Genomic DNA, 25109 nt, shown 5'->3' with positions numbered 1-25109 from the left:
ACACTATCGTTAATGGAGAAAAAACAAGCTAAAGGCAATTTTATTAAGTTAAATTCTTTTTCAATTAGACAATACAAACAGATGCGTGTCTGAGCCTGCCCGAATAGACTGGACACGGGTTGCAAGCTTGTCAATATTAGTCATTAAAGGTTGGGATTATGAGCGTTTAGTCGTTAATGAGTTGCAATCGTTAAGTTGATAATATTAAATCAGGCGATGATTCATGTTAGCAGTTTTAGTCATTATGCAGTTAAATGAATGCCCAATACTTATTCTAGGTTTTAGTCTATAGTCGGTGAGTCGGGAACACAGAATGTATTCCAATATTAGTCGTAGTGTTTTACGATTATGAATATTTAGTCATTCTTGCGTTGATGAAGTTAAAATGATGATATCAAACCTTCATCCAAAAGGACCCAGAATAGACCAGAAGGCCGGTAAAACTTGATGATATTGCTGTATCCAACATATGTAAAACAGGAAGTTCTCCGCGGCTCTACTCACCGCAGAGGATCATTGTAGCGCAGAAGGGCACGGATATATCAATGTCAAGACACAAAAACGGTGGTGGCAGGAAATGCCCCGCCGAAAGACAAAAGAAAAAGGATCATAATCTGACCCAGCCTCCTTTAAAAAATATAAAAGGTCATCACTCATCAAAAATCCCTACTCAACAAGATTTATTGAAGGTTGAAATACTTGTTATACCATCTACACGTTACCCGAAACCTAGTATACTCCTTACACCAAAAGATTATGTGTTCATTAGTTTTCCTAACTTTACAAGTGTTAAAGATGTCCGAAACTATGTTTTCAAACCTCTTGAGAAAGACTTTAATATATGTGTGATTGGTTTGAAGACGATTCAGTATTTTTTCCTCGGAAGCTGTAAGCGCACGCCTAGCCTCCGGTTTAATTATAGGTAAAGTCGCATAAATGTTCCCGAAAAAGTGTCCTTTCACCCGTGACGCTGCCAAAAAGTCATCCTCCCATTCTCTATAGGAGTGTTACAGAATTGCCTTCAGAATATCAACAGGGGAGGGCTCGACCAATTTCGTGGAATACGAGCTCAGAGACTTGCGGGCCTCTACATGGGCAAGTTCATTTAATAGGCGCGTCGCATGAGCCGGGCACCAGAAAATTTTTCATGTATTTTGCCCACTAGGTAGTGCGCTCGCAAAGTTTTGTTTGAGTAATTTACAAGTCTGAAGAGAGTGTAATGTCGGCAACTTACTTCTCACCCATCCTGCAATTCACCCTGATGGCCTGAAGGAGAGCAGAAAGTTCAGCCGCCAAAACCGAACTAACATTCAAGGAAAAGGTCGAACCATCACACTTGAAGGCAGTATCCGACGCCAGGAACAGCAAATCTATAGATTTAAGGCTATCGGCCAACACATAATCAGCCACCACGTGGGCCCCAATCATAAGACAAGATTACCTGAACCTTATTGGGAACTACAGTGTCAAACAGGCTTCGGAACAACCTATACATCGAGGACAAACCATTGTAAGCATCCGGGTTTCGTACCACTAAATTATAGGTTTTAGGATTTCTTTCCTTTAGTTGAAGAAGTTCTTTAGCCGCCAAGAGGGGCCTTCTGAAACTGAGCGGCGGCTCCTTAGCCAAAGCAAATATCTGTTATTGGGGGGGCCCAGGCACCTTCTCACAATACAAGTAAATATAGAATTAAGCTTGTTTTCAAAGTATCTGGGCAGATTCATTGTGGACATAGCTGCATACTCTAAAATAGGCCTTACCACCGATCTATAAAGATTGATGGCCTTCTGAGGAGTGAGGCACCAAGAAAAGCCATTTGCAAAATTAAACAGCCTACCGGCCTTTAAGGTTTTCGGGATAATAGAGTCCTAGTTATTTCTAAGTCTAAGAAGGTGATGGACTTGAAATGAGCAAGAGTGTGGTTATTAACTTTAATGAGCAGGGGTCGACACTGCTTCTCTTAAAGGATATAGGTTGGGGTTTGGTTGTGTTGATTGGCAGGCCCAATCTAAGGGATTCATCAACAAAAAGATTAACCTATCTTTGCAGACATTTGGAGGTCGAACTCCAATTTTCTCCGGTTGCCAAAATAAGGATATCGTCCGCATATCGGAAAATTTCAATACTATCAGAACATTTATTGCGCAGGGATGCTGTATAAAGTTGAACAGGATTGGACTTAAAACGCATTCTTGGGGGATATCATTGCCAACGTAAACGCTGTCTAGCCTTAGTTGAAGGCATCGATTGGACATTACCCCTGACACCGATAAGCCAATTTCAGCAGGAAAGGTGACATTATGTCACACAGAGTCTCAAGATTCACCTTCTCGTAGGCTTCTTTCACATCCAGCGTCATAGCCAAAACCTGCCGACCCTTCCTTTTAGCTATCGAGATGTACTACAGAACATAATTAATGCAAGCAGACGTAGAATTGCCTGCAGAATAGTCGCAACAATTGCCCGGCAGGACTTTGTATTGTTGTTTGTAAATACATTAAGGAGGACGATAGCTCGTCGATAACTCGTCAAAAATTCAGGGTCCTTAAGAGCTTTAGGGATGGGTACCACCCAAAAAATGGGCCAATCTTCAGGTGGGATCAAATTGCACCAGATGAGGTTAAGTCCCTGTAGCAAAGCCGAGAAGATTTCAGGCGCCAACCAGCATACATATTAATAGTGAAGTTGTCAGTACCAGGGGCAGAGGCACGATTGTGCTTGAGAAAAACGGCGGTAAGCTCTTCTAGAGAGAAGGGCAGAGACACTGTGGCGCAACTGAGGACATCAAGATGAGAGGGAGGGGCGGGACTGCGCATCTAGGTAATCCAAATATTCTAAATTTTTCCTAGGATCCCAAGTTGGGGGCTGAGATAGACACGAAAGCCCTTCATGGGTTTCGAAAAGGACATAACATCCTTTGTCTCAGATAAATCAGACCAAATTTCACGTTTAACACCTCCACTTTGCGTTCGCAGTTCTTCAGTATTACGAGTTGGTTGAATCTCAGCTTCTCAATCGGGTGAAATTGAACCACTAAGCAAGCAGTTAGTCGAAAAAGTAGCAATGAAAGAGAAGAGATTCCGTTAATGCTCTCTGCCCTAAAGAAAAATAACCAAGATATTTGTGAGGTGTTTCGGGTTAAAGTAGAACTGTTTGACTGAAAAATTCACTTTAATAAACTTTCTCATAAGAATTTACAACAGAACATGGGCCTCGCCAGACGGGACCACGTTAAGCCAGATTGTTCAAACCCATATTAAGGAGCGAACTGTACCTAGTATCGTTGGCATATATTCATACGCGGGAAAAATTGCGACATCGATCTAGTCAACGATTTCTTGCTCTGCCAATAACTATGTATATCGTCAGAACGAGAAACCGATGCCGAACATACAGGATACAGGAGTATCAACCTATGATAATTCCAGCGATCAGATTTAACCAATGAGTCGCGCAGCTAATCCACTTTTTGTATCATTTTAGTTGCCAGTTCATTTAGTGTGCATCATTTAGTGTTTTGTTCTTCCCCGCCCTCTTCTTTTGAGCCTTGGAGATTATCAGTTTCAGCTTTTTGCGCATATTCTGTTACTCTCCATGTCCGCCTATAAAACGGAACTCTATCAAGGAGCCCGTTTTTTTAAGAACGTCGCAGACTGCATGCGCTTCACAGCTGCCGCGCATTTCTTGATAAGCCTTTCCTCTGTGGCTTTCGCAAGAGTAATTGACAGCGCTTCTGGTCGGCTTATATTCGAAGCCACCTGGTCTTTTTCAGCAGTTTCCATTTTGTCTCTTTTCGCAACAATGGCACTGCGTGGGATTGTCTGGATTGCCGTTTCCGTCGCATATGCGAGGCTCCTTCTCTGTTTGCGCATCTTGATGTGTCGTCGCCTATTTCAGCCCCTGCTGTGTCGTTCGCTGGGTACCTCATGCTGCGTACAAACACAACCAACTTATTCTCCATCTCCACTATATATTTCCTCATTTATACAGTTTTTATCCGTCATTTAAGTTGTTACGAGCGCATCGTGTGCAAGGGAGCGGGCCGCAATAATTAAGGACAAAGCCCCTGCCCCAGGCCCCTGAGCGCCGACCTAGGCTTAGCTGATGCTAGAACTCACGGACGGATCAGCGCTCGCTCGGGGCGGTCTACTAACATTGGTTCAATGCACACTACCCGGCCAAGGTCCCTAAGGAGCTAGATCCTAATACACGCCACAATTACCACCTTAGCAGAGCTAGGCTCACATTACCCTATCGACGTCGACAAGAAGTTGACGAAAGCTCCGGGTACTCCCAGTGTATCTCGGCGGGTATCAATCATTAACAGTTTGCTCTTCACGGAGAGACTTTCTCGAGGCTACCACCTAGAACGCAGTAGGTTAACACTACTTGCTCGGGCACCCCGAGGACGCCACTCCCGGTATCCTGTGATAGCATAGCTAAGGTGACATCTTACATGGCCATCAAAGAATTCGGTATGCCAACAAATTTAATAAGATTGACTAACTTGACCCTGACTACTGTGTAAAGCTAGATGAAAGCAGCACGATCACTACCGAGTTCTCTCACTATAAACAATGGTCGAAAACAAAGATATTGTCCATTGTGCATTCATTTTAATAAAAGTAATGCGCGACGCTGAGGTGATTGCCAGAGGAACTGTCCTCTTCATGTCCACCCAACTGATAGCCTATGGTGAGAATGTCGATGTAATGGGAAAAACAAACTGCCTTCATTCTGGCTGTAGGGGGACAACAGAGCCTATTTCAGCTCCCACAATTTTTTCTTTAGATAGATCTGACTCCTAATCTAGCAAGCCACCATGTGTTATTCGTCATAGGTTCCTAGTAACCAAAATTGCGAGATAATCAGCGCATTTGAAAGGAGAATCTTTCGAAGAATTTTCAGGCCTCTACAGGAAGATGAACCATTCCGTAACTTATATAAGGCAAACATTTATGAGCGATGTCAAGATCGTTTAATTATTGATAGAATCCTTCTAAGTAGGCCTAAACAATATGGGTGAAAATGATCCAGCACAGTCTCCAGGGCAGACCCTGCCCAAAAGGAGCAATAGCGTAGGCCAAAGCATAAGCAGCTGTCCATGATATCAAATTGGCGGTTCCTTATTAAGGCACCGGTTATTTCGCCATTGATGAGGATCATGATAAATGCGTAATATCAACTAAACTTTTTACCACTGAGTGTAATCTTTGCCTTTAATTTTGACAAACAGAATAAATCTTTATGTTTATATGTGCTGCATGAGATTTTTCACGCCGTTCCCCAAACTATCTCGACATAGAGTAAAATGGAACTCACCACCCTGAATATAAGAACCCGACGAGTATACCGCAGCATCCCCACGTTCGGCATAATGTTTTCCAGAGCTATACGAGCCGCGAAAACTTTGTTACAAGCATACTCCACGTGTTCTGAGATTCGGCAAGCTCACCCACAGTACTACTGCTTAAATCTACCCGCAAAAAGGGCGAAAGACAGGGAAGCTGGTGAAGTAGACGATACTTGTTTAACGTCGGTATTTGAAAATGGAGCCAGGCGGCCCGACACTGTGAACCTGGCAAGGTCCAAGCCGGCGGCAGATGGATGTATCGCGGAAGAAGGCACCTTGGAAATGAGGACATAGACGAGTGTGCTAATGTGCAGAGAAATCGGACGCAAAGAAGCGTAGTTTTCGGTGGCCATTGACACTGCTGGGAGAACATGCTTATCAACGTGGAAACTCTGCAAGTCTACTCTTCAGTATTTGATCTCACGTGTAGAGAGTTGGATGAGTACCAAATTGGAGGATTGTTCGTGGACATTGAAGGAGAATTTGAATATGCGCCATTCCAAAAAATTAGTGATGCCGCCAGAGAACCTGGTGTCGATAATACTTTAATTAAGTAGATATTGCAGCACAGCTAACGCAGAGACTGCTGTGTTCTGAAGTGGATGACAATCGGTACCTACCAGCAGAATCAGGGAAAAACTGACCTGACAGTGGCACAACTCTCTGCCGCTTCCATGATGCGGAAACTGAGGAAACATGTTTTGTGTAGACTTCACTACGAGCTCATGTGCTTTATTCAGTAAGTATACCATCCAACACCGGAATTTCTGTGGTTATGGGAATTACTGTCGCACTTAGAGGGGAAGCATCATCATTTTAGATTTATACGAGCGGGTTTCCTGCCCAGCGGCTCCCTCCATAGTCCAAAAATTGTTACCGACTCTAGGTGCATTATATGCTTGCCGACCATAAGCCCATATCGCTGCTCCAACAGTTTATGGAATCGTCTTCTTCAGATGGAGTGACAGATAAACCAGAGCGACACACAACTACTAGGACTATCGAATTATCTGACCTCGGTGCAAAACTGGCATGTTTACAGGTCCGCCTAAGTCTTCTTGGTCGGGGTCAGCTTTGACCTTTTTAGTAACGCGTACGACAGGGTGCTCTTGTTGTAAACAACAGTTGACTTGGGTCTCCTGTGACTCTTTTTTCCTCCTGCGATCTATTCTAGAGAACCCTAATAGCTCTCGAAACATTTTGATGGCTTGTTAAACGTTTTTATTGACCTTGATAAATTAGGACAGGGCAACTGCTTTTGCTCCGAGCTGACTCTGTCCTATATGAATCTTGATCGGATTACTCTCTTAGCACACTCCTTCAACTTTACCACTTATTGAGGTGTTATAGGTTTCATCTTTTGGCGATTTTGGCAATGGGGGAGATGTAAGAATTTACAAACTTCCCTAAAAAGGGCCCCGTTCTTAATTCTGGAATACCTCATGCAGTTGTCCTTCTTAAGCAAATGGAGTGGATGTCGTTGCCTTCGTCGACCAGGTAGGGTCGTGCTTAGTTTGAAACCTCCTTCTTCAAATCTTAATCACCTGTAGCATTAGATACCGTGGTGGCCAAGTTATTCACTGCCAAATGATATCCGCGCCCAGGAGTCTGCTTGCTCTCTCCAAAGAACCGCAGGGAAGGCAAGAGCAATATATGAGAGAACCTATCAACTGATACTTCGGTAAAGCTGCACCTAAACCTGAACCCACGCCCTTATTCATTGCCTCAAATGAAAGTGAATTCAATGAGCTTTGTTGGCGCCGTAAGAAACTTGTTCGACAATACTTAAATTACCTTTGCCTTTCAAAAGATGCAGAAAAGTTTTGTGTATGCCTACCCCCAGTGAGCATAATATGACGTCGTGGGTTAAATAGCAGAGACTAGTCGAAATTCATCTAAATCTTTTTACAAATTTCTGATGGAAAAATTTAGGCTAACTTCTGGCCAGCCAGAGAATTTTTTCAAACTAAATATGTAGTGTCTAAAAAGGACGTTCATTATCTGCCTGGATACAGTTTTCCCATATGGGCTAGAATAAATTAATAAATTAGGCCCAGGAATGTGAAGCCACAACCATTCTAAACTAATTAGTGGTGCATATCCAGGTTGGATGACAGTTATTATTACTCATCCTTTCAGTTTTTTTTTCAATTTAGTATTCATCTCCTCTCAAGCTCAAGCCCCACATATTCTAGTTTATTGGTTTCACATTATTGGCATTAACATAAAACTCACATATGCGAATTAAACGGAAAATACACCAACACCTCAAGCCGATATGTGGCTACTTTGGTTGCAAGCGCTCGTTATAGTGTAATTTAAAATCGATTTATCATTATATTGACTGATATTCGGTCACCATTCGATAGCCATACAGCCATTCACGTGGAATATTCGCCATTTGGATAACATCATCAACGCACATTTATGAATACGCGTTTGGGGTACGATCCAAAGGGTTCACCACTAAAATGTTTTATCGGAAAGCCATTTGATTTTCTGGAAGAGTTGGATTATGTGTGGGGGATGGGAAATAATTTTAGCGAGTCGGAATTTCATATGAAATGTAATCAATTCATATCCTGTCAAATGATTTATGGGAATTTTCATGAAGGACATTCGATAAATATGAAATTAAATGATGTTTTTCAGCATTGTGGGACTGGAACATTGCTAGCAACCCAAGTTAGCTACTGTTAACCACCAGCGTAGGGCTCACTACGAAAGGCTAGCGGTCGATCAGGTACGTACCCGAAAACAGCTCCACCACAAGCACGTGTCGGGGGCACTTGATGACCTGAGCAATTATTAGTCGCCAATTTTTCAAAGTGAGCTACGGCTCTGTTTCTCGTCATTGACAACACCTCGGGTTTGATAATCCTCAAACTCCCGTTTTCATTACAAATGACCGCCGATGTGGAGACTAATTAAAAGTAGAGTCAAAAGACTTCTCGACGTCTATCCACCGATCCAAAACACGAACATGAAATTTAGAGCTACGTTCATGAAACTTAACAGTCTAATATTCCACAATGGAAATTCATTCTAGAAGCCCTTGCTAAAAGCAATGCGCGGGGGGGGGGAGTCTATTATCAAATCATCAACCTATAACGGCTATTGGCAGCCACTGATTTTCCACAGTATTGTACAGTTTTATTGTGAACAGAATCAAGCAGTGGCCTGAAGGATATTCTGATGCAGAAGATAGTCCTCTGGGGGCCAACATGTTCTCCGGGAGTTGGGTCTATAAGCGCCACGTCTCGCGTGCACCACGAGCGTCAGTGCATGGTAATAGCCACATCCTGTACAATGTTCTATTAAAAAAACGCTACACATCAAGGCTGGTCGAAAAACACCTCCCCCAATGAGTATGAACCGTACCCAAGAGGTATTTTCCAGTTAAGGGTAGCTAATTGTATTCGAATGGAGCCTCACTCATCACTTCAGTGAATAAGCTTGACCTTACCGTGCTACGGGAGACTATGACACGGCAAACTTAAGGGGGTGAAACCGATAAAAATATAAAGAAAATGACAAGAGCAGCAACCCCATACATGCACAAATTACACCCTGGACGAGAGATGTCACCTAGAGAAGCCAGGCTCAACATTGAGCTAGTGCGAAGACCACAACCAACTGAAGCCCTTCATCAGAAGGCATACACCGGTAAAAGTACGTCTGAATTCGGTATATCAGATGAGGAGGATGAGTTGCAGGCATCCTGCCAGCAGATAGTAGCCGTCGGGGGCAGTACAATCGGTGCCAGCCTTAGCACCACAATGCTGAAACCAACAATAAAAACCTCCAAGGGCGGGGCGACAGATGGGCTAGTGGTTTCCAACTTAGAATTTTGACGACCGAAAACCAACAAGAAAGCGGCAGTTCACTGGAGTCCTGATCACGAGTCAGTACCAGAAGACCTATACTCTGAGCAAGATTGCGACGCATAAGAAGACCGATACTAGCAACGAGCGGAATTCGCTAAATACCACACGATTGTCAAAGAGTATAAAAACAAACGCCTGGGAAACCAGTAGAAGGCTAAATCCACCACCTTCAAACGCAATCGGTTTTAAGGGGAGGTCGAACAACAACACAAGAGGAGCAGAGTGTGTAAGGGTACGAACACCAAATAACCTCTACAAGCGAATAAGAAGCAGCAGCCGGCCGGCAAGGCATGAACTGCGAAACCCTTCAGCGGCGTGGTCAATGGTTACTTACATGTGGCGATAGCGGATGATAATTCCGCTAGCGCAAACTGGCGCCCAAGGTGTGGAGCAGTGTGGAGACCAGGCTATCAGAGATGGTCATCAACCAACCTCCCGGAAGGCAAAAAGGAAATATTACAATTTATTCCAAACCGCAAGAGGGGGACAGATTTAGAGCATGTATCCTCGCCAGGACGAGCCTACACGCTTTTCTATGTACGAGCCAGAGTTCGAGCGATCTGACTGTGGTCAAACTGGAGCAGGCGAGAGCGGAGAATGTATATATTTTCTCGGCTAGCATAGCTCGCGACTGCTCAACTCCACCAGAAGAACTGCAGCATTTAACATTCCTCACCGCGACAAAGAAGGACAATCTGTTCGCAGGCTGTGATGCCAACGCAAGGTGCGATACCAATCCAAGGTATACGCTTTAGGGCACCTTGGAATTCGACGAAGAAAGTGAGTCATCCTTTGACTTTCTTATTAACACAAATCTGTCAGTATGTCACTGCGGAGTCCTAACCCTTTCAGACACCGCAGGAGGATCGACTCGGGAAAATTTGGTCAAGTTATCAAAAACAAACTCTCCGATGAACAAATTGGCATGATTGACATATTAGACAAAATAGAATCAAAGATCGGGCTCAAGAAAAGGCACACCCTTAAAGTCCGCGCCCTGCTAAATACAGGAAAAAGACATTGCCACCGTGGCGAAATGAAAATCTGTCCAGTCTCAAGAAGTTGACCAAGGAGATCTTCAACATCTGACGCAAACACAAATATTGGCAGTCATACAAGGACTGCCTGAAGAAGTGCAAATCGGCCATCAAGATTGCCTAGAGGCGGCCCTGTTCGAACTATTGTCAGAGCACTAAAAACACCAACAAATCTGTGAGATTTGAGAAGATCCTGCCCAAGGAACAGAGGGGCACATCCATTCTTAAAAAGTCGGAAGGTTCCTGGACGGAATCTTCTTGTGAAACCCTGGAGCTGGTGGTTGAGATGCTTCTCCGCGACCAAAATGGGCTGTGAGTCGTGTGAAATATTCAAATCGGTAACTACAGAGGATAAAATAGACTGGGTTGTAAACAGTTTCTTCGCATATAAACCCCCATAGCCAGATGGCATTACGCCAGCCATGCTACAGAAGCACCAAGAAAGGGTTGGGCTTCGGCTAGTCGAGATTTACCGGAGCTATATTTCTTTGGAAAGCGTGCCGCACTCTTGGAGATGCGCACAAGTACAAAAGCGGCCAAGCGCGGCCATGAGTCCACAAAGAACTTTCGACCAATCACCCTCATCTCTTTCATGTTAAAGATACTAGAGCGCGTCCTGGGCATCCACTTAAGGACGATTATGGAGAGAACGTCTTTCTCTGGGATCTGGGAGGTAGCTACTTGGCTAGATCTATGGACAGAGGTACGACCTAAGGTAGCGTCAACTCTCCGGCGGTCTGGTTGATAGTGATGGAAGAAATTCTACACATATTGGGCAGGGGCGGGGTGAAGGGTGCATATGCCGTCAACTTGATGTTGGTGACAGGGCTGTTTATTTCTATTCTGAGACAAATCATAGAAGAAGCGTTGGGAAAGGTCTGCTTGTGGCCCGCAAAAGGCGGACTCGGTGTAAATCCAACCAAAAGAGAGCTGAATTCCAACTCCCGCGGCTAAATGAACAAAGATTGGTTCTTCCAGTGTAATCCTGGATCCTCAGCTAAATCAGAAACTGAGGATTAAGAAGGCCTGTATAGCTTTCTAGCCAGCAAGAGGAAATTGGGTCTCCGGCCCAGCAAATGTTCTCAATATACTCCTACATCCCTCCCTATACCTCCACAGTAAATACGCTGTAGGCGTGCAGTGCTGGCAGACTACATGAGTCCGGATGTTGGACAGCAAAGCCCTATGACTGCAGTAATATCCTAGACGAAGCATCTCGGGAACTCTTGGCATTCCCTACGGACAAGCCACACACTAGCCAAACTTCACGAGGACCTGCGGTTGTTTTCTCGGATAGAATGTATTCGAGTCGCACGAGCTCCCAAGATTCGCCATTTTATTTCATACCCAAAGACTGACGATACGGGAAGCCTGTCGATATCTGGAACATAATCTAAACCTCATGCGTAACACAGTTATTCTGGCTGGCAGTCAAGCGGCAGTAAAAGCTTTGTACTCCGTGGCGACATCCTTCATGTTGGTATAACAATGTAAGAACACGATGAGCAGTGTGGACGGCGCGCTCAAGATCACCCTTCTCTATGTTCGCAATCATAGGAGCATAGAAGAGAACGAGCGGATGGCAGACTGACCAGGCGGGGTTCTGCTCTTTGCGGTCTCTCAGTGGGCAAAGTCTGTGTCCCGCAGGCGAGTGTTTACGATGGAGTCTACTTGCGAACCTGAGGTGACAAAGGCTCACCACCAGTGGCAAATCAAGGAGGATTTGGTCCGCCTATAACAAGACCTGATTATAGGGGACCATGCTGACAGACTCGACACACTCTACAATTCGCATTGCCGAATCTGCGAGAAAGAAGGAAAAAACTTCAGGCACTTACTTTGCGATCACCCAGCTTTAACTAGAACACGATATTTACACTAGGTAAACTATTCTTTAAGGATCTTAGTGAGATCTATAACTACAAGGTGGGAGAGCTGCTTTCATTTGTGAATGGTACGGGCTGACTCTGAAGATCAGGCTCACTCTGCCCCCTCCGCTCTTACCACAGCAGTCAGTCAGCACCAACGCGCTAATTTGGCTCCTTAGAGCGGCCACTTTTGCCTAAATACCTAACTACATCGCTGAAGTCACCTGAAGTAGATGGCATTTCCCAGCCCTATTTCAGAGAGATCTAGAAACCATCTATTCTAAGGGTGGCAAGGAGTAACATATGTACCAGCTGACAGATGTAGTACGAGATACCTTAGAAACTAAAGAAATAGCATCGTATGCTTTTTAGAACATCGAAGGAGCATTCGGTAACACATTGCAGAGACACGAGAGATCCTGATCGATAAAGGAATAGGAAACGACTTGACAGGATATTTGAGAGTAGAAAAGTAGAAATGCCGCCCAAATTTAGTTCAGGGGGCGGGATATCACCGCTAATCGTAGTTGATGAACTACTAAGAAAGCCAACAGGTACTAGAATACAGAATACCCTATGTTATAGAGAATCAAGCTCCCTAGTACCGGGTGCAAAAAAGCAAGGCTGCGCATCAATCAATCAGAGGTCAAATAATTGGGAGCTACAACGCCATTGCCAAGGCTCTACAGCTCATTTCGGGCCTTGGTCTTCAATATATATTTCCCCCAACCATCTCAATGCATCGATCTCCCCCTTTAATTTCGAAACTCGAGCAGCGATGTGCTGCCTTCGTCCACAGAATCTACCCAGCGCTTTCGGGGTTTTCCAACCAGTCTTCATTTTTCTGCTCCTTCTTCGAACACGCTTTTAGCTATCCGAGTGCCGTCCATACATTGAACGTGACGAGACCATTGCAACTTGGGAAGTTTTATTAATTTGGGTCGTAAAAAATTTGGTATACCTCATGGGGGGGGGTCGCCCTCTCATTTAGCACCTATTATTCTCCTCAGAACCTTCCTCTCGAAGGCATTGACCTGTTTTTCGGGAGTTTGAGTTAAGGTTCATGCTCCACATAGGCAGCATATCGCATGTCCTTTTATCGTTTGGCATAATCGGAGCTGTTTTGCTGAGTACGCAGCTGGCTCTGTTGAGAGCTGAATTCGGCGTTTTATTTCCATTCTTCATCAATTGTACACCTAAGTACACTTTGTATCTTTGTCTAGATTTTCCAAGTTATTCTTATCAATCGTTATATTTTGCCTAGTGGGCGTAATTTTTCTCGTTTGTGTCATAATTTCCGTCTTGTTTTCTTTAGTTCATAGACTAACTTCATTTGCTGTTTTATTGAGTTTTATGAAAATCTCCTTTGCTGATGTCACGCCATGATGTTTATATCGCCACAACGACTGCAACGATTTGGCAAAATCTATAGATCAGCGTGCCTTTTGTGTCCACAACCAACTTTCATCTTGGTAAGGTTTGTTGGTATTTCCAAATCAAGCATTACTTTGTACAGTACATTTCGGTCAATACTGTCATCTACCCGATTTAAGTCCACGAATATTAGAAGAACATTGATAATGAATTTTGACGGTTGTTTTTCCTATTTATTTGAATTAGTATTCAAAGGGTAGTGTAGGTCCCAGGGCGAAAAGTGTATTGGTACCCACGATAGAGCATAAAACCTGGGAAACGCCTGTTGAACCAACAGTTCTACTGCCAAACGCTATCTCCACCTCCACGTGGTGACCGCTGGGAGTTCTGCAGACGGAGAAGGATGAAGGCGAGCCTCCCGCGCCTAAAAACGGGACAAATTGTACCAACTGGTCCTCCAGGTTGGGAGTTGGGTAGGGCTGACAACCCTACACGGAAAACAACTTGTTACGAAGCCACAACAGAAGCATCGAAACGGATGGATATCACAACGACGAACCCGTAACGATTTGCGCATTTCTCATGGAACGTGCGCTCCCTGTACAGAGATAAAGCTGCCAAGCAGCTATCCGATACGCAGTCCTAATATTGTACCAGCATTGCAGGAGATGCGTAGGACAGGGACCGGTTCCCGGGAGAAGAGTCGCTACACTATATATTATACTGGCCATCCAATAAACCATGTGCTCGGAGAAGGTTTCTTAGTCAGCAAAAAAATGAAACCTGCTGTTATCGGCTTTGAAAACATAAGGCTATGCACTTTGCGCTTGCGTGGTAAATTTAGAAATATAAGCCTCATTAACGTTCACGCCCCTACAAAGGAAACTGCAGTGCCGGAGAAGAATACCTTCTACGAGGCAGTAGAATGAACCCTTGAAACCTGTGCCAGATATGATATCAAAATCATACTTAGGGATTTTAACAGCCAAGTAAGGAAGGAGCCCGTATTCAGGCAATACGTTGGCTCCCATAGCTTACACCAAAATACAAATGATAACGGACATTCAATTAACAGTGTCACACGAAATGGTTGTTGGAAGTACCTGGTTTGCGCGGAAAGCAGTCCACAAACATACGTGGGCCTCTCCAGACGAGACCACTTTCAACCAAATTGACCACGTGTTGATCGAACGCCGCCACCTCTCAGCCTTAATGAATGTCAGAATATATAGGGGGGCCAATCTAGACTCGGATCACTATCTCGTTGGCATGGTCCTCCGAGCACGAATAACAACACCACCTACAATCCCCTCTGACAATCAGGTGAAAGTTAACACTGAAGACATTCACAACACAGCCTTCCGCAACACATATAAGAGGGAAAAGGATTCCGCAACAACCGGAGTCAACAGAGATCCTGGAGATGAACCATCAACAAATGATCTTCACAACCACCTGTAGAACGTTATCATTGATGCGGCCACAAAGATACTTGGCCCCAGTCGCATAAATAGTCGGAACGGCTGGTTTGACGATGAATGTAAGCTAGCAACGGAACAGAAGAATGCCGCATACCGAGTAATGTTGCATTCTCAAAGGACGCGAGCACGCGCAGAGACCTAGCAAGAACTCCGTCGAACGGAGAAACGACTTCCCAGACAAAAAAAGGAAGCCTGGAAGAACGAACAGGTCTGTGAACTCAAAAAGGACAGGGAGCAACCGCACCAGGCGTGCAAGTTTTACCAACAAGTCAGCAGGATGAAGTCTTACACACCTCGATACTCATTCTGCCGAGACAAAGCGGGAAATCTGATTTCCAACAGAATGGGCATATTAGAGCGATGGGTTGAGTGCGTTCACGAACTGCTAAACAACCAGAACATGGGCAAGTTGGAGGTCCCGCCAACTGAAGACGACGGACAAATACTCATCGGCTAAAAAGTCATAAGTCTCCAGGAGCCGATGGAATTACAGCCGAATCGGTTAAATATGGAGGCGACCAATTACATCCAGCGGTTCATCAACTTGTGCTCAAGATGTGGGACAGCGAATCATCAGCGCCGACTGGCAAAGAGGCATTATCTGTCCCATACACAAAAAGGGTAAAGTGTAGCAATTATAGAGGTATCATGTTACTGAGTACCATCTATAAGATATTCTCCGCTATCTTGCTAGGCCGGATAGCCCCAAGCGCCCAGAACATCATTGGTCCATACCAAAGAGGCTTCACTCGAGAGAAATCGGCAACAGATCAGATTTTCTCTCTGCGACAAGCGATGGAAAAACTGTTGGAATATGGACACCAGTTGCATCATCTATTCATCGAATTTGAAGCCGCCTATGATAGCATAGCCAGAGTAAAACTGTACACGGCCCTGAGAGAAGTCGGTATACCGATTAAATTGATAAGACCAGCCAATGTGCGAGGCCAGATAAAAGCAGCAGGATCACTCTCAAGACAATTCGACATCGACAACGGTCTACGACAAGGGGATGCCCTATCATGCGTCCTCTTTAACCTGACCCTAAAGAAAGTGATCCGTGAAGCTGAGGTAAATGCAAGGGGTACGATCCTCTTTAAGTCCACCCAACTAGTGCCGTGCTCGAGAGAAGAATCCTCCGAAGAATTTTTAACCCCCTACATGACCGTCAAGTTGTGAATAAAATCCGGCTCAATAGGTTGCGGCAATATCAATGGTAGAAAAACAAGACAAGGCAAGCCCTGCCTGAGATGAAGCGATGGCGTAGGTCAGGACGCCAGACAGCTTTTAGGGATATCGAATTTGTGGACCTCGGCGCAAAACGGGGATTAAGGCAGGCCTAGACCGGATACCGGTTGTTGCGGCGTTAATGATGATGATGATTTATAATGAATTTCGAGCATTTTTCCTTCGCCTGTTTAACCATAAATAGCAAGTCAATTGTGAACCTTCCAGTACGAAAACCAACCTATAGCCAAGCGGCTATTAAACAAAGTAAGTCCAATCAGATGAATTCTAAACTGGTGTGGAAATGCCTTAACAAACTGAATATACTCGGGTCACTAGTCTAGGTGCCCTGGGTTTCAGACCACATTGTGTTAGAAGGCAATAAGGCAGCAGACGAGCAGGCCAGGAAAAGAGTAGGGACGCTGCTACTGGGACCAAACGCCCCAAACGTAACCGAGAAGAGGCTCCGGATCATAGCAGGAATACTCACTGGTCACTGCAGGCTAAACGATCACCTGGGGAAGCTGAGGATATCTAGAAACCCTGTCTACAGATTCGACATTCTGTAAGTAGAGTGAGTTAAACTCCACTCACGTTCTGGGACAGTGCGCGGCACTTGTCTAAAGTAGGTTGAAACACCTGCGAGAATACTTAATACCAAATGTCAGGCTCAAACATTCGGAGATAGAGAACATAAGAGCCTATCGTATAGGTAAACTAAAGGGACATACTAGTTCCTCTAGGACACAATGCGACTGTTGAAATCACACATTACGGCAAGGCAGGTCAAGCAGTATTTTAACCCTCATGTTAGGTGGTGTGCGTATAAAACCATGAGATTAGATAAATAATTACTCAATTCGCTTTCTCACTGCATTTTTAAATGAAAAAGATACTATCACCGAAAATCATATATGTTTTATAGATAGATAGATACATCAATGATATAAGAGACGCCGTAATAAAGTTTTTATTAGCGCATATTCCGGTGCATAGAGACGAAAAGAGCGCCCCTAATTTAATTTCTTTACTTTCTTCGCTGGAAACTCCATGAATGCATATTAATGATGAAGGGTATGTACAGTACGGCACGTACAGTTAAAAATGTGATACTTTCCTCGAAAACAACAAACAGGAATCCAGAATTTCTTTCTTATGTTTTCCGATGCTATAATAACCCTGCATATATTCTCTCGCCAAAATAAGAGAACTGTTCCCAATAACCACTGATCATGTTTGAATCAAATGAATTATATTGAAAATGTAAAATTCCAGTTGCGATGCAAATATGTGTGACTGAAACCGAACCGAAAAATAAATTGGATACTGCTTACAACCGTTTACATTAACGACATTCATTAAACTTAATCAAAATTTGCTCACATATTACTCTGCAATATTTAATTGCATCTGCATCCAGCATTCAGCGTTTAATTTATGTATCTGATTCTTGGCAACAACAAGCAGAACATGCGAATAACGACAAAAAGAACATCTTCCATCCAAAATAAAGTCGAAAAATTGTGGTAAATATGTAGGTCCCAGCAGTTTCCGAAGAGCCCAATTGGAATGTTCCAGGAAAAGGACCACAAAAAATAATCGATTGGACAAATATTCACATTTTCAGGTTTATTGAATATGTTGATTGCGAATTGAGCAAAAAACAACAGCTAGGATGCAAAAGGTATTTAAGGGCATTTCATCCAGTAAAATGCTTCATTACGGAGAAATGTGCGCGTACGATCAGAAGAAATGAGGTTCAAAGTCGGATTACTGTTAGTGCTTGGTGAGTTCAGTTTAAACATCGGAAAAGTTCTTGATTCTAACAAAGTTTGTCAAATTAAAAGGTGTCTTACAACTACCGAGTGTGCCATGCGAATTGCTCAGAAGAAAACATCCAACGTATGAATCACATCATAACAAACATGGAGAACATAACCACACGCATCCTTTATATGGACAAAGTGCTGCTGTCACCGGTGCAGCACCCGGTCCAGCATACCCGCCATATCATCCAGGACAAGGAGTGAGTGGATCACAACCCGGTGGAATATTTGCTGCCCAACAAATTATTCATCATCCATCAGATGGTAGACCCACCGAGGGTCAAGGACAAGGAATCTTTGCATCACAAGTGATTGTATCGGGATCGCAGTTTTACCCAGGTTCTTCTCATATTCTACCAGCCTATCCACCGTATCATCCTCCATACCATCCGCCGTATCCATACCCAGGACTACCAGGATTACCGGGACCCCAGGGAGTTCAAGGAATACCAGGAGCAATAGGCCCACCAGGACCTCAAGGTGAAAAGGGAGACAAAGGAGATCGTGGACCACTTGGAAGCACCGGATTCCCCGGAAAGCCTGGGGCACAAGGACCTATAGGACCTCCAGGTATACCAGGATCAAGTACGGGAGAACAGGGCCCGCCTGGACCTATAGGCCCTCAAGGACCACCAGGTGAAGTAGGCCCTCCAGGTCCTTCTGGCGCTGGATATCCAGGGCAAACAGGCCCAGCAGGGCTTCCAGGTCCAACAGGCCCAACAGGTCCACAAGGCCCTCCAGGTGAAGGACAACCTGGGCCTGTTGGTCCTATAGGACCTCCCGGTCCAATCGGGCCTGAAGGTGCAAATGGCTCTCCAGGAGAACCAGGACCACCCGGACCAGAAGGACCTCCAGGAGCGCCAACAAAACCAGGGCATCATTGGAAACCAGAAAAACCAAATAAGCCAGAAAAGCCAACAAAACCCACCAAGGCTCCAAAACCTGAAAAGCCAACAAGACCTACACGGCCGCCAAGACCATCGCGACCACCACGACCCCCTCGACCTACTCGACCAACACGACCACCTAAACCAATTGATTCAGAAGAAGAACTTTACGAAATTCATTACCCACTCTTTCCAGGCTTCCCAGTCTATATTCCCCACCCAGGTCTCAACCCGTGCAGTAAGTGTCCAACGCAACAACCAAACCCTGTGCCACCAACTCTACTTCCACCAACCGGAACCACATCAACCGAATTGCTGCCAACACAATCTCCCCAAACTCAGCCTCCGACAACACAATTTCCTCCAACTGAACCTCCACCCTCTCAACCTCCACCTACTCAATCCGCATCAACACCATCGTTGCCAACTCAACCGACGCTAATTCCATCTCCTGGTATTCAACAACCAGCACCACACCCACCTTTAGGGATTATAGAGCCTGAAACTCCAACAGCGGTTGAAACAAATCCTACAGAAGTCGAGTTTCCGTCTGATTTGGAAACAGAATATCCATGGGATATTCGAACTACTGAAGTTGAAAACTCACCAACCCCTCCACATCCTGCTCCCACATCACCCTATCCACTGACATCTCCTTACCCAGAACCATCATCCCCCGATTGTAATGATTCTTGTGACAAAAAGCTGGACCCAGTATGTGCTACAGACAACCAATCTATACAACTTTTCAATAATGAGTGTGAACTGGAGTATTACATGTGCCAAATGAAAACAAAGTGGAAGAAGGTGGACTTACACAAATGCCGTTATTTCAAACCCAAAGTGGATAATGAATACGATGAAGGTTACGATAAGGAGATGAACAGTATTCACATGGAAGAAAGAAGATATGCAAATTTTTGGCCTCAAAAACCACAAAAGCAGCCGCCAAAACCTTTAATATTGGCAATATTGAAACCAGCGGATAGTGCCGAAATTATAAGTGACGAAGAGAAACCGTATATCGTGGAAGGCTCACTTTTTCCAAGGGAACAGCAACCATCATTTATGAACGAAAAGCAGCACGCATTGCCGAAGCAAGGAGTTGACATCAATGAGGGAGGAATGTCAGCAGAGTCTTCAAGCGAATTGGAAGTTACAGACCAAGATATTCAACGCGAGAGTCCAACAACTGTTCAACAGGAATCATCCCTTATGGCAAATTCAGCAGTAAAGGACGATGAGAAAAAAAATGAGCCAGGTCAAGGAAATAAAATTACCACTAAGTTGAGGGCGAAAAACAAAAACCGAAAACTAGAGAGCACCGTTTATCTTGTATAGGTTCATAACTTTTTAAAAGCAATAAATTCTTAATAAAATATATTCTAAGACTGTATCCTTGAGTTTTTGAGGCTGAAGAGATAAAAGGATCTGTGAAGCAGATGAGTGGAAAGAAAGTTCTTTTCAACAAGCATCATCTTGGAAATAAAAGAATTTCGGTACGATGGACACTTAATTAGAAAGCTGGCGGGTAGAACAGTACCTATGCGTGGGACTTTGCGTGAATTGCATAGGATATTGGCGAAGAATTTTGGGCTTTTTAAGCCGGAGTCTTCCTATTTCCGATGGAAAGCTATCAGATCAAAAACTGCAGCGGAAAAAGAGTAGACATCTGACAAGTTGTTTGAATCAAAACAGCTTCATTTTTTAAGCAGTTTTGAAGTTGTATTTCATGATAGGGTGCAGAAGGATGCAAATAGAATGGGTGTTGATTTAGATGCAGTGAACAACCTAAAGAGGGTGGCTATGAAAACTGGAAGGTGTTGTCGGGAAAACTTTTGACCTCGAAATCCTCTGAGATTTTACCTTGATACAACACAACATTTTGCACCATCATATGTCACTCTTATAATAGCTATTAGTTTCTCAAGAGCCCCTTCCCCACCCCACCCACTGCGCAGAACACTCTAGATACACTCCCGTCGAAGTTCTGAACTCCGCGCACTGTTCCATAATAATCCAAGAGGTGAAGATGTAATCAGTACAGGAGAATTCTGACCGAACACCAGTCTGCCTTCCATCAATCTGCCTTCGAGGTGTCCCTGATCTGTTTCAGGAATATTTTAGCTATTATTTTTGCGACGGCATGGAACACGCAAATACTTCTCCAATTGTCGTACTCAACACGGTAGCCCTTCTTCAGAATCTTAACGATCATACCCTTCTTCTACTATCTGGAGAAGAACTCGGATTCCCAGGAATTAATGGAAGTAGCAACTCTGTAGACATACAGGATTAGCGATGATCAGCTTTATAGGGAGACCGTCGAGCCCAGCCACTTTAATTCGTTTTAACACATTAATAGCCAGGATGGTTTCACTTCTATTTAGAGGAGCAGTCCATGCACTCATGTCATGGTCGCTAGCCGCTTCATCCTGAAGAGGCAGAACTTAACTGAATGTGACGCGGTAATCGTGATAAAGTGCTCCCTCTATCTTTTCAGTTTTTCATCATCGTGAGTGAGGAGTCAACCGTTAAGGTCCATCACAGGACCATCCTCCTTGAGATCAGGAAGCACTATTCAACATTCGTGAGTGTGATCATATAAAGCCACTTGGGCAAGAATGAGGGCGGACATATAAAGCGATTTTTTTATCTAAACGATAGTTCTTCAGCCTGGTAAAACGGTTGCAGCCTTGCATCGTTATCAGCAAAGCCATTATGTAACAATTATGGCTAAAAAGAACAGGTTGCTATGGACCGCTCCATATGGAGCTCGAGCCGAAATGGCGAAAGTTACGGACTCAATTGAAAGGACTTCGATCCCTCGATGTTTGATATACACAAGCAGAAACGCCATTGAAATCCACGGATTTTGCGACACATCTAGGATGCCATAATTTACTTATGAATACGAAAGCCAGAAAGGAAATTCATCGTCAGAGAACCAATAACCACCCCTTGAACTATGTGGGGCAGTTTAATAAAAGAAACTGTCGCAAAATCATAATTCGAATATCTGCTGAAGAAAGCCTACTGTCGACCTTCGAAAAAAACTCTTTGGACGAGCCCTTTGCATTTGGTTCCCAAAAAAGGCGGTACCTACGGTGATTACAGGCGACTGAAGACAGTTGCATATATAGGAGATTGACACTAGTCTTGTTGGGAAGATGATCTTTACGAAAATCGACTTGCTCGAATATTCCCGGTCACATCTTTGGACTGCGAAATGCCGCCAACGTTCATCAATTTCAACACATCCTACAAATTAATCAAATTGACCAACCATAGGTCGCGTCTTGCAATTGTGATCTGCAACAAGCGTTAGCTACTAGCGCTCCAAGGTCATGAGACACACGAAAAACGACCTCAAGGAGGATCATTACCTCACAGCTAAACTAGATTATGGAGCCACTCAGCGATTACCCGAAGAGCTGTTTGCCAACGACAATACAAGCGAGTGTGAAATTCACCATTTCCTGCAAAGGATAAAAGAGCACATGGGAGAACTGTTACCGAAACCGTTTCCATGCCTTTCAAACGTCTCTTCATAAGGACTTTCGTTCGTACCCAAACGTATTCGCTAGAGTGAATACCATCAAGAATTCTCTGACACCGCCGTACACAGGTCTCCATGATATTGTTGAGCAATTGTCGTCTTCAATTTAGACTATGGATGTGCATGACAAAGACCCTTATTTTTCTTACCAACTCACCAAAGACAAACAGAAAGACGGCAGACTGGCAGACAGTAAACCGATTTTAATAAGGCTTTGTTTTAAACAAAACTTGAACAAGTCGAGAAACCGGAAGCTAGACGTTCCAGGTATTAAAGGTTTTGTGCATTTCTTTTATAAAGAGATTTAAGTGTGCATTTGTTCCATTAGAACCCAGCACGCAATATATGCATATATTATGTGAGAATATCAACTTTCACGTGATATTGACATTCAAAGTCTTGAATTTGCACAGAAGCGACAGTTTTAACCTATTATAAATTTGTTAGTAATAGTGCGATTTTCAACAAATTTAGCAGGATCAGTATAGGACTGTAGTTTACATTGCTGCATGATTCTAGGAGGAGCTTAAGAAGGGTTTCTGAGAAAAGGTCCGTTGAAGAAATGATCATGATGATGGTTTCTTTGATTATTAAAATAGTAGTACCGTCTTTTCGTAAATTAGCAAATTTTTCAAGCCAAATTAGCTCAGCAATTTTTTACAGCATAAAGGTACAAATTTTAAGGGTTGAAAATAAAAAATATCATACTTGAGTTTAAAACAGAAGTTTTGAATTTTTAATCAAATTCTGCTATTTAATTAATGAAATGCCTAATTATATAGAAAAACTGAAATCAGAACCTGAATAAAAAAATACGATTGTCTTTAGGAGTGAAGCTAGAAAAAGAGGACTATTTTCACGAATTCCATTGAATTCCCAATATCTCGAAAAATTTCAGCTTTGTTTTTCTGGATCCTTGCGAGTTTTTCTACCAGTTCTCAAGTATTATTGTTGACTTTTTGGACATCCTGTATATCTACCTGGTTCGAACACAACAACAACGGTTTCGATCGCAGGGTGGAGACGACCTCATCAAACGCTGCTTCACGCCTCCACCATGAAGATCAACGTAACGGAAACCGGGTGCCGGTGGCATTTTGCTCTATTTTTATTCGATTCAAAACTCGGTAAGGGCATGAATCATTGTTCGAAAACGCTAGGTCCTTAGACTAGTTTCAGCTAATACAGCAAATACATCCTGAGCGTGCGGGCCATCATTAGTAAATTTACATGGAACACAAAACTTTAACCTTCTATAATTTTCATCATCATCATCATCAACGGCGCAACAACCGGTATCCGGTCTAGGCCTGCCTTAATAAGGAACTCCAGACATCCCGGTTTTGCGCCGAGGTCCACCAATTCGATATCCCTAAAAGCTGTCTGGCGTCCTGGCCCACGCCATCGCTCCATCTTAGGCACGGTCTGCCTCGTCTTCTTTTCCTACCATAGATATTGCCCTTATAGACTTTCCGGGTGGGATCATCTTCATCCATACGGATTAAGTGACCCGCCCACCGTAACCTATTGAGCCGGATTTTATCCACAACCGGACGGTCATGGTATCGCTTATAGATTTCGTCATTGTGTAGGTTACGGAATCGTCCATCCTCATGTAGGGGGCCAAAAATTCTTCGGAGGATTCTTCTCTCGAACGCGGCCAAGAGTTCGCAATTTTTCTTGCTAAGAACCCAAGTTTCCGAGGAATACATGAGGACTGGCAAGATCATAGTCTTGTACAGTAAGAGCTTTGACCCTATGGTGAGACGTTTCGAGCGGAACAGTCTTTGTAAGCTGAAATAGGCTCTGTTGGCTGACAACAACCGTGCGCGGATTTCATCATCGTAGTTGTTATCGGTTGTGACTTTCGACCCTAGATAGGAGAAATTGTCAACGGTCTCAAAGTTGTATTCTCCTATCCTTATTCTTCTTCGTGTTTGTGTTTGACCAGTGCGGTTTGATGTTGTTGGTTGATTCGTCTTCGGTGCTGACGTTGCCACCATATGTTTTGTCTTGCCTTCATTGATGTGCAGCCCAAGATCTCGCGCCGCCTGCTCGATCTGGATGAAAGCAGTTTGTACGTCTCGGGTGGTTCTTCCCATGATGTCGATATCGTCAGCATAGGCCAGTAGTTGGGTGGATTTGAAGAGGATCGTACCTCTTGCATTCACCTCAGCATCACGGATCACTTTCTCGAGGGCCAGGTTAAAGAGGACGCATGATAGCGCATCCCCTTGTCGTAGACCGTTGTTGATGTCGAATGGTCTTGAGAGTGATCCTGCTGCTTTTATCTGGCGTCGCACATTGGTCAGGGTCAGCCTAGTCAGTCTTATTAATTTCGTCGGGATACCGAATTCTCCCATGGCCGTGTACAGTTTTACCCTGGCTATGCTATCATAGGCGGCTTTAAAGTCGATGAACAGGTGGTGCAACTGTTGTCCATATTCCAACAGTTTTTCCATCGCCTACCGCAGAGAGAAAATCTGATCTGTTGCTGATTTGCCTGGAGTGAAGCCTCTTTGGTATGGGCCAATGATGTTCTGGGCGTATGGGGCTATCCGGCCTAGCAAGATAGTGGAGAATATCTTATAGATGGTACTCAGCAACGT

At 44.0% G+C, this 25109-nt stretch overlaps 1 protein-coding gene across 1 annotated transcript in view; it reads left to right on the top strand.

The window, feature by feature from the left end:
• LOC119648423 (collagen alpha-2(VIII) chain-like) overlaps positions 1-20337 on the top strand; it is a 29075-nt gene extending 8738 nt beyond the window's left edge. The window contains exons 4-5 of the mRNA XM_038050175.1: positions 17954-18014; positions 18076-20337. Of these exons, the coding sequence (XP_037906103.1) occupies positions 17954-18014; positions 18076-20282 (2268 nt within the window). The 3' untranslated portion in view covers positions 20283-20337. The remainder of the gene's footprint in view (positions 1-17953; positions 18015-18075) is intronic.
• Positions 20338-25109: the final 4772 nt, after the last annotated feature.

The sequence above is a fragment of the Hermetia illucens genome, chromosome 2, assembly GCF_905115235.1.
Source record: "Hermetia illucens chromosome 2, iHerIll2.2.curated.20191125, whole genome shotgun sequence".
In the NCBI taxonomy this organism is placed as follows: domain Eukaryota; kingdom Metazoa; phylum Arthropoda; class Insecta; order Diptera; family Stratiomyidae; genus Hermetia; species Hermetia illucens.
The sequence above is the reverse complement of the archived record's forward strand: the minus strand, read 5'-3'. Positions and strand labels throughout refer to the sequence as shown.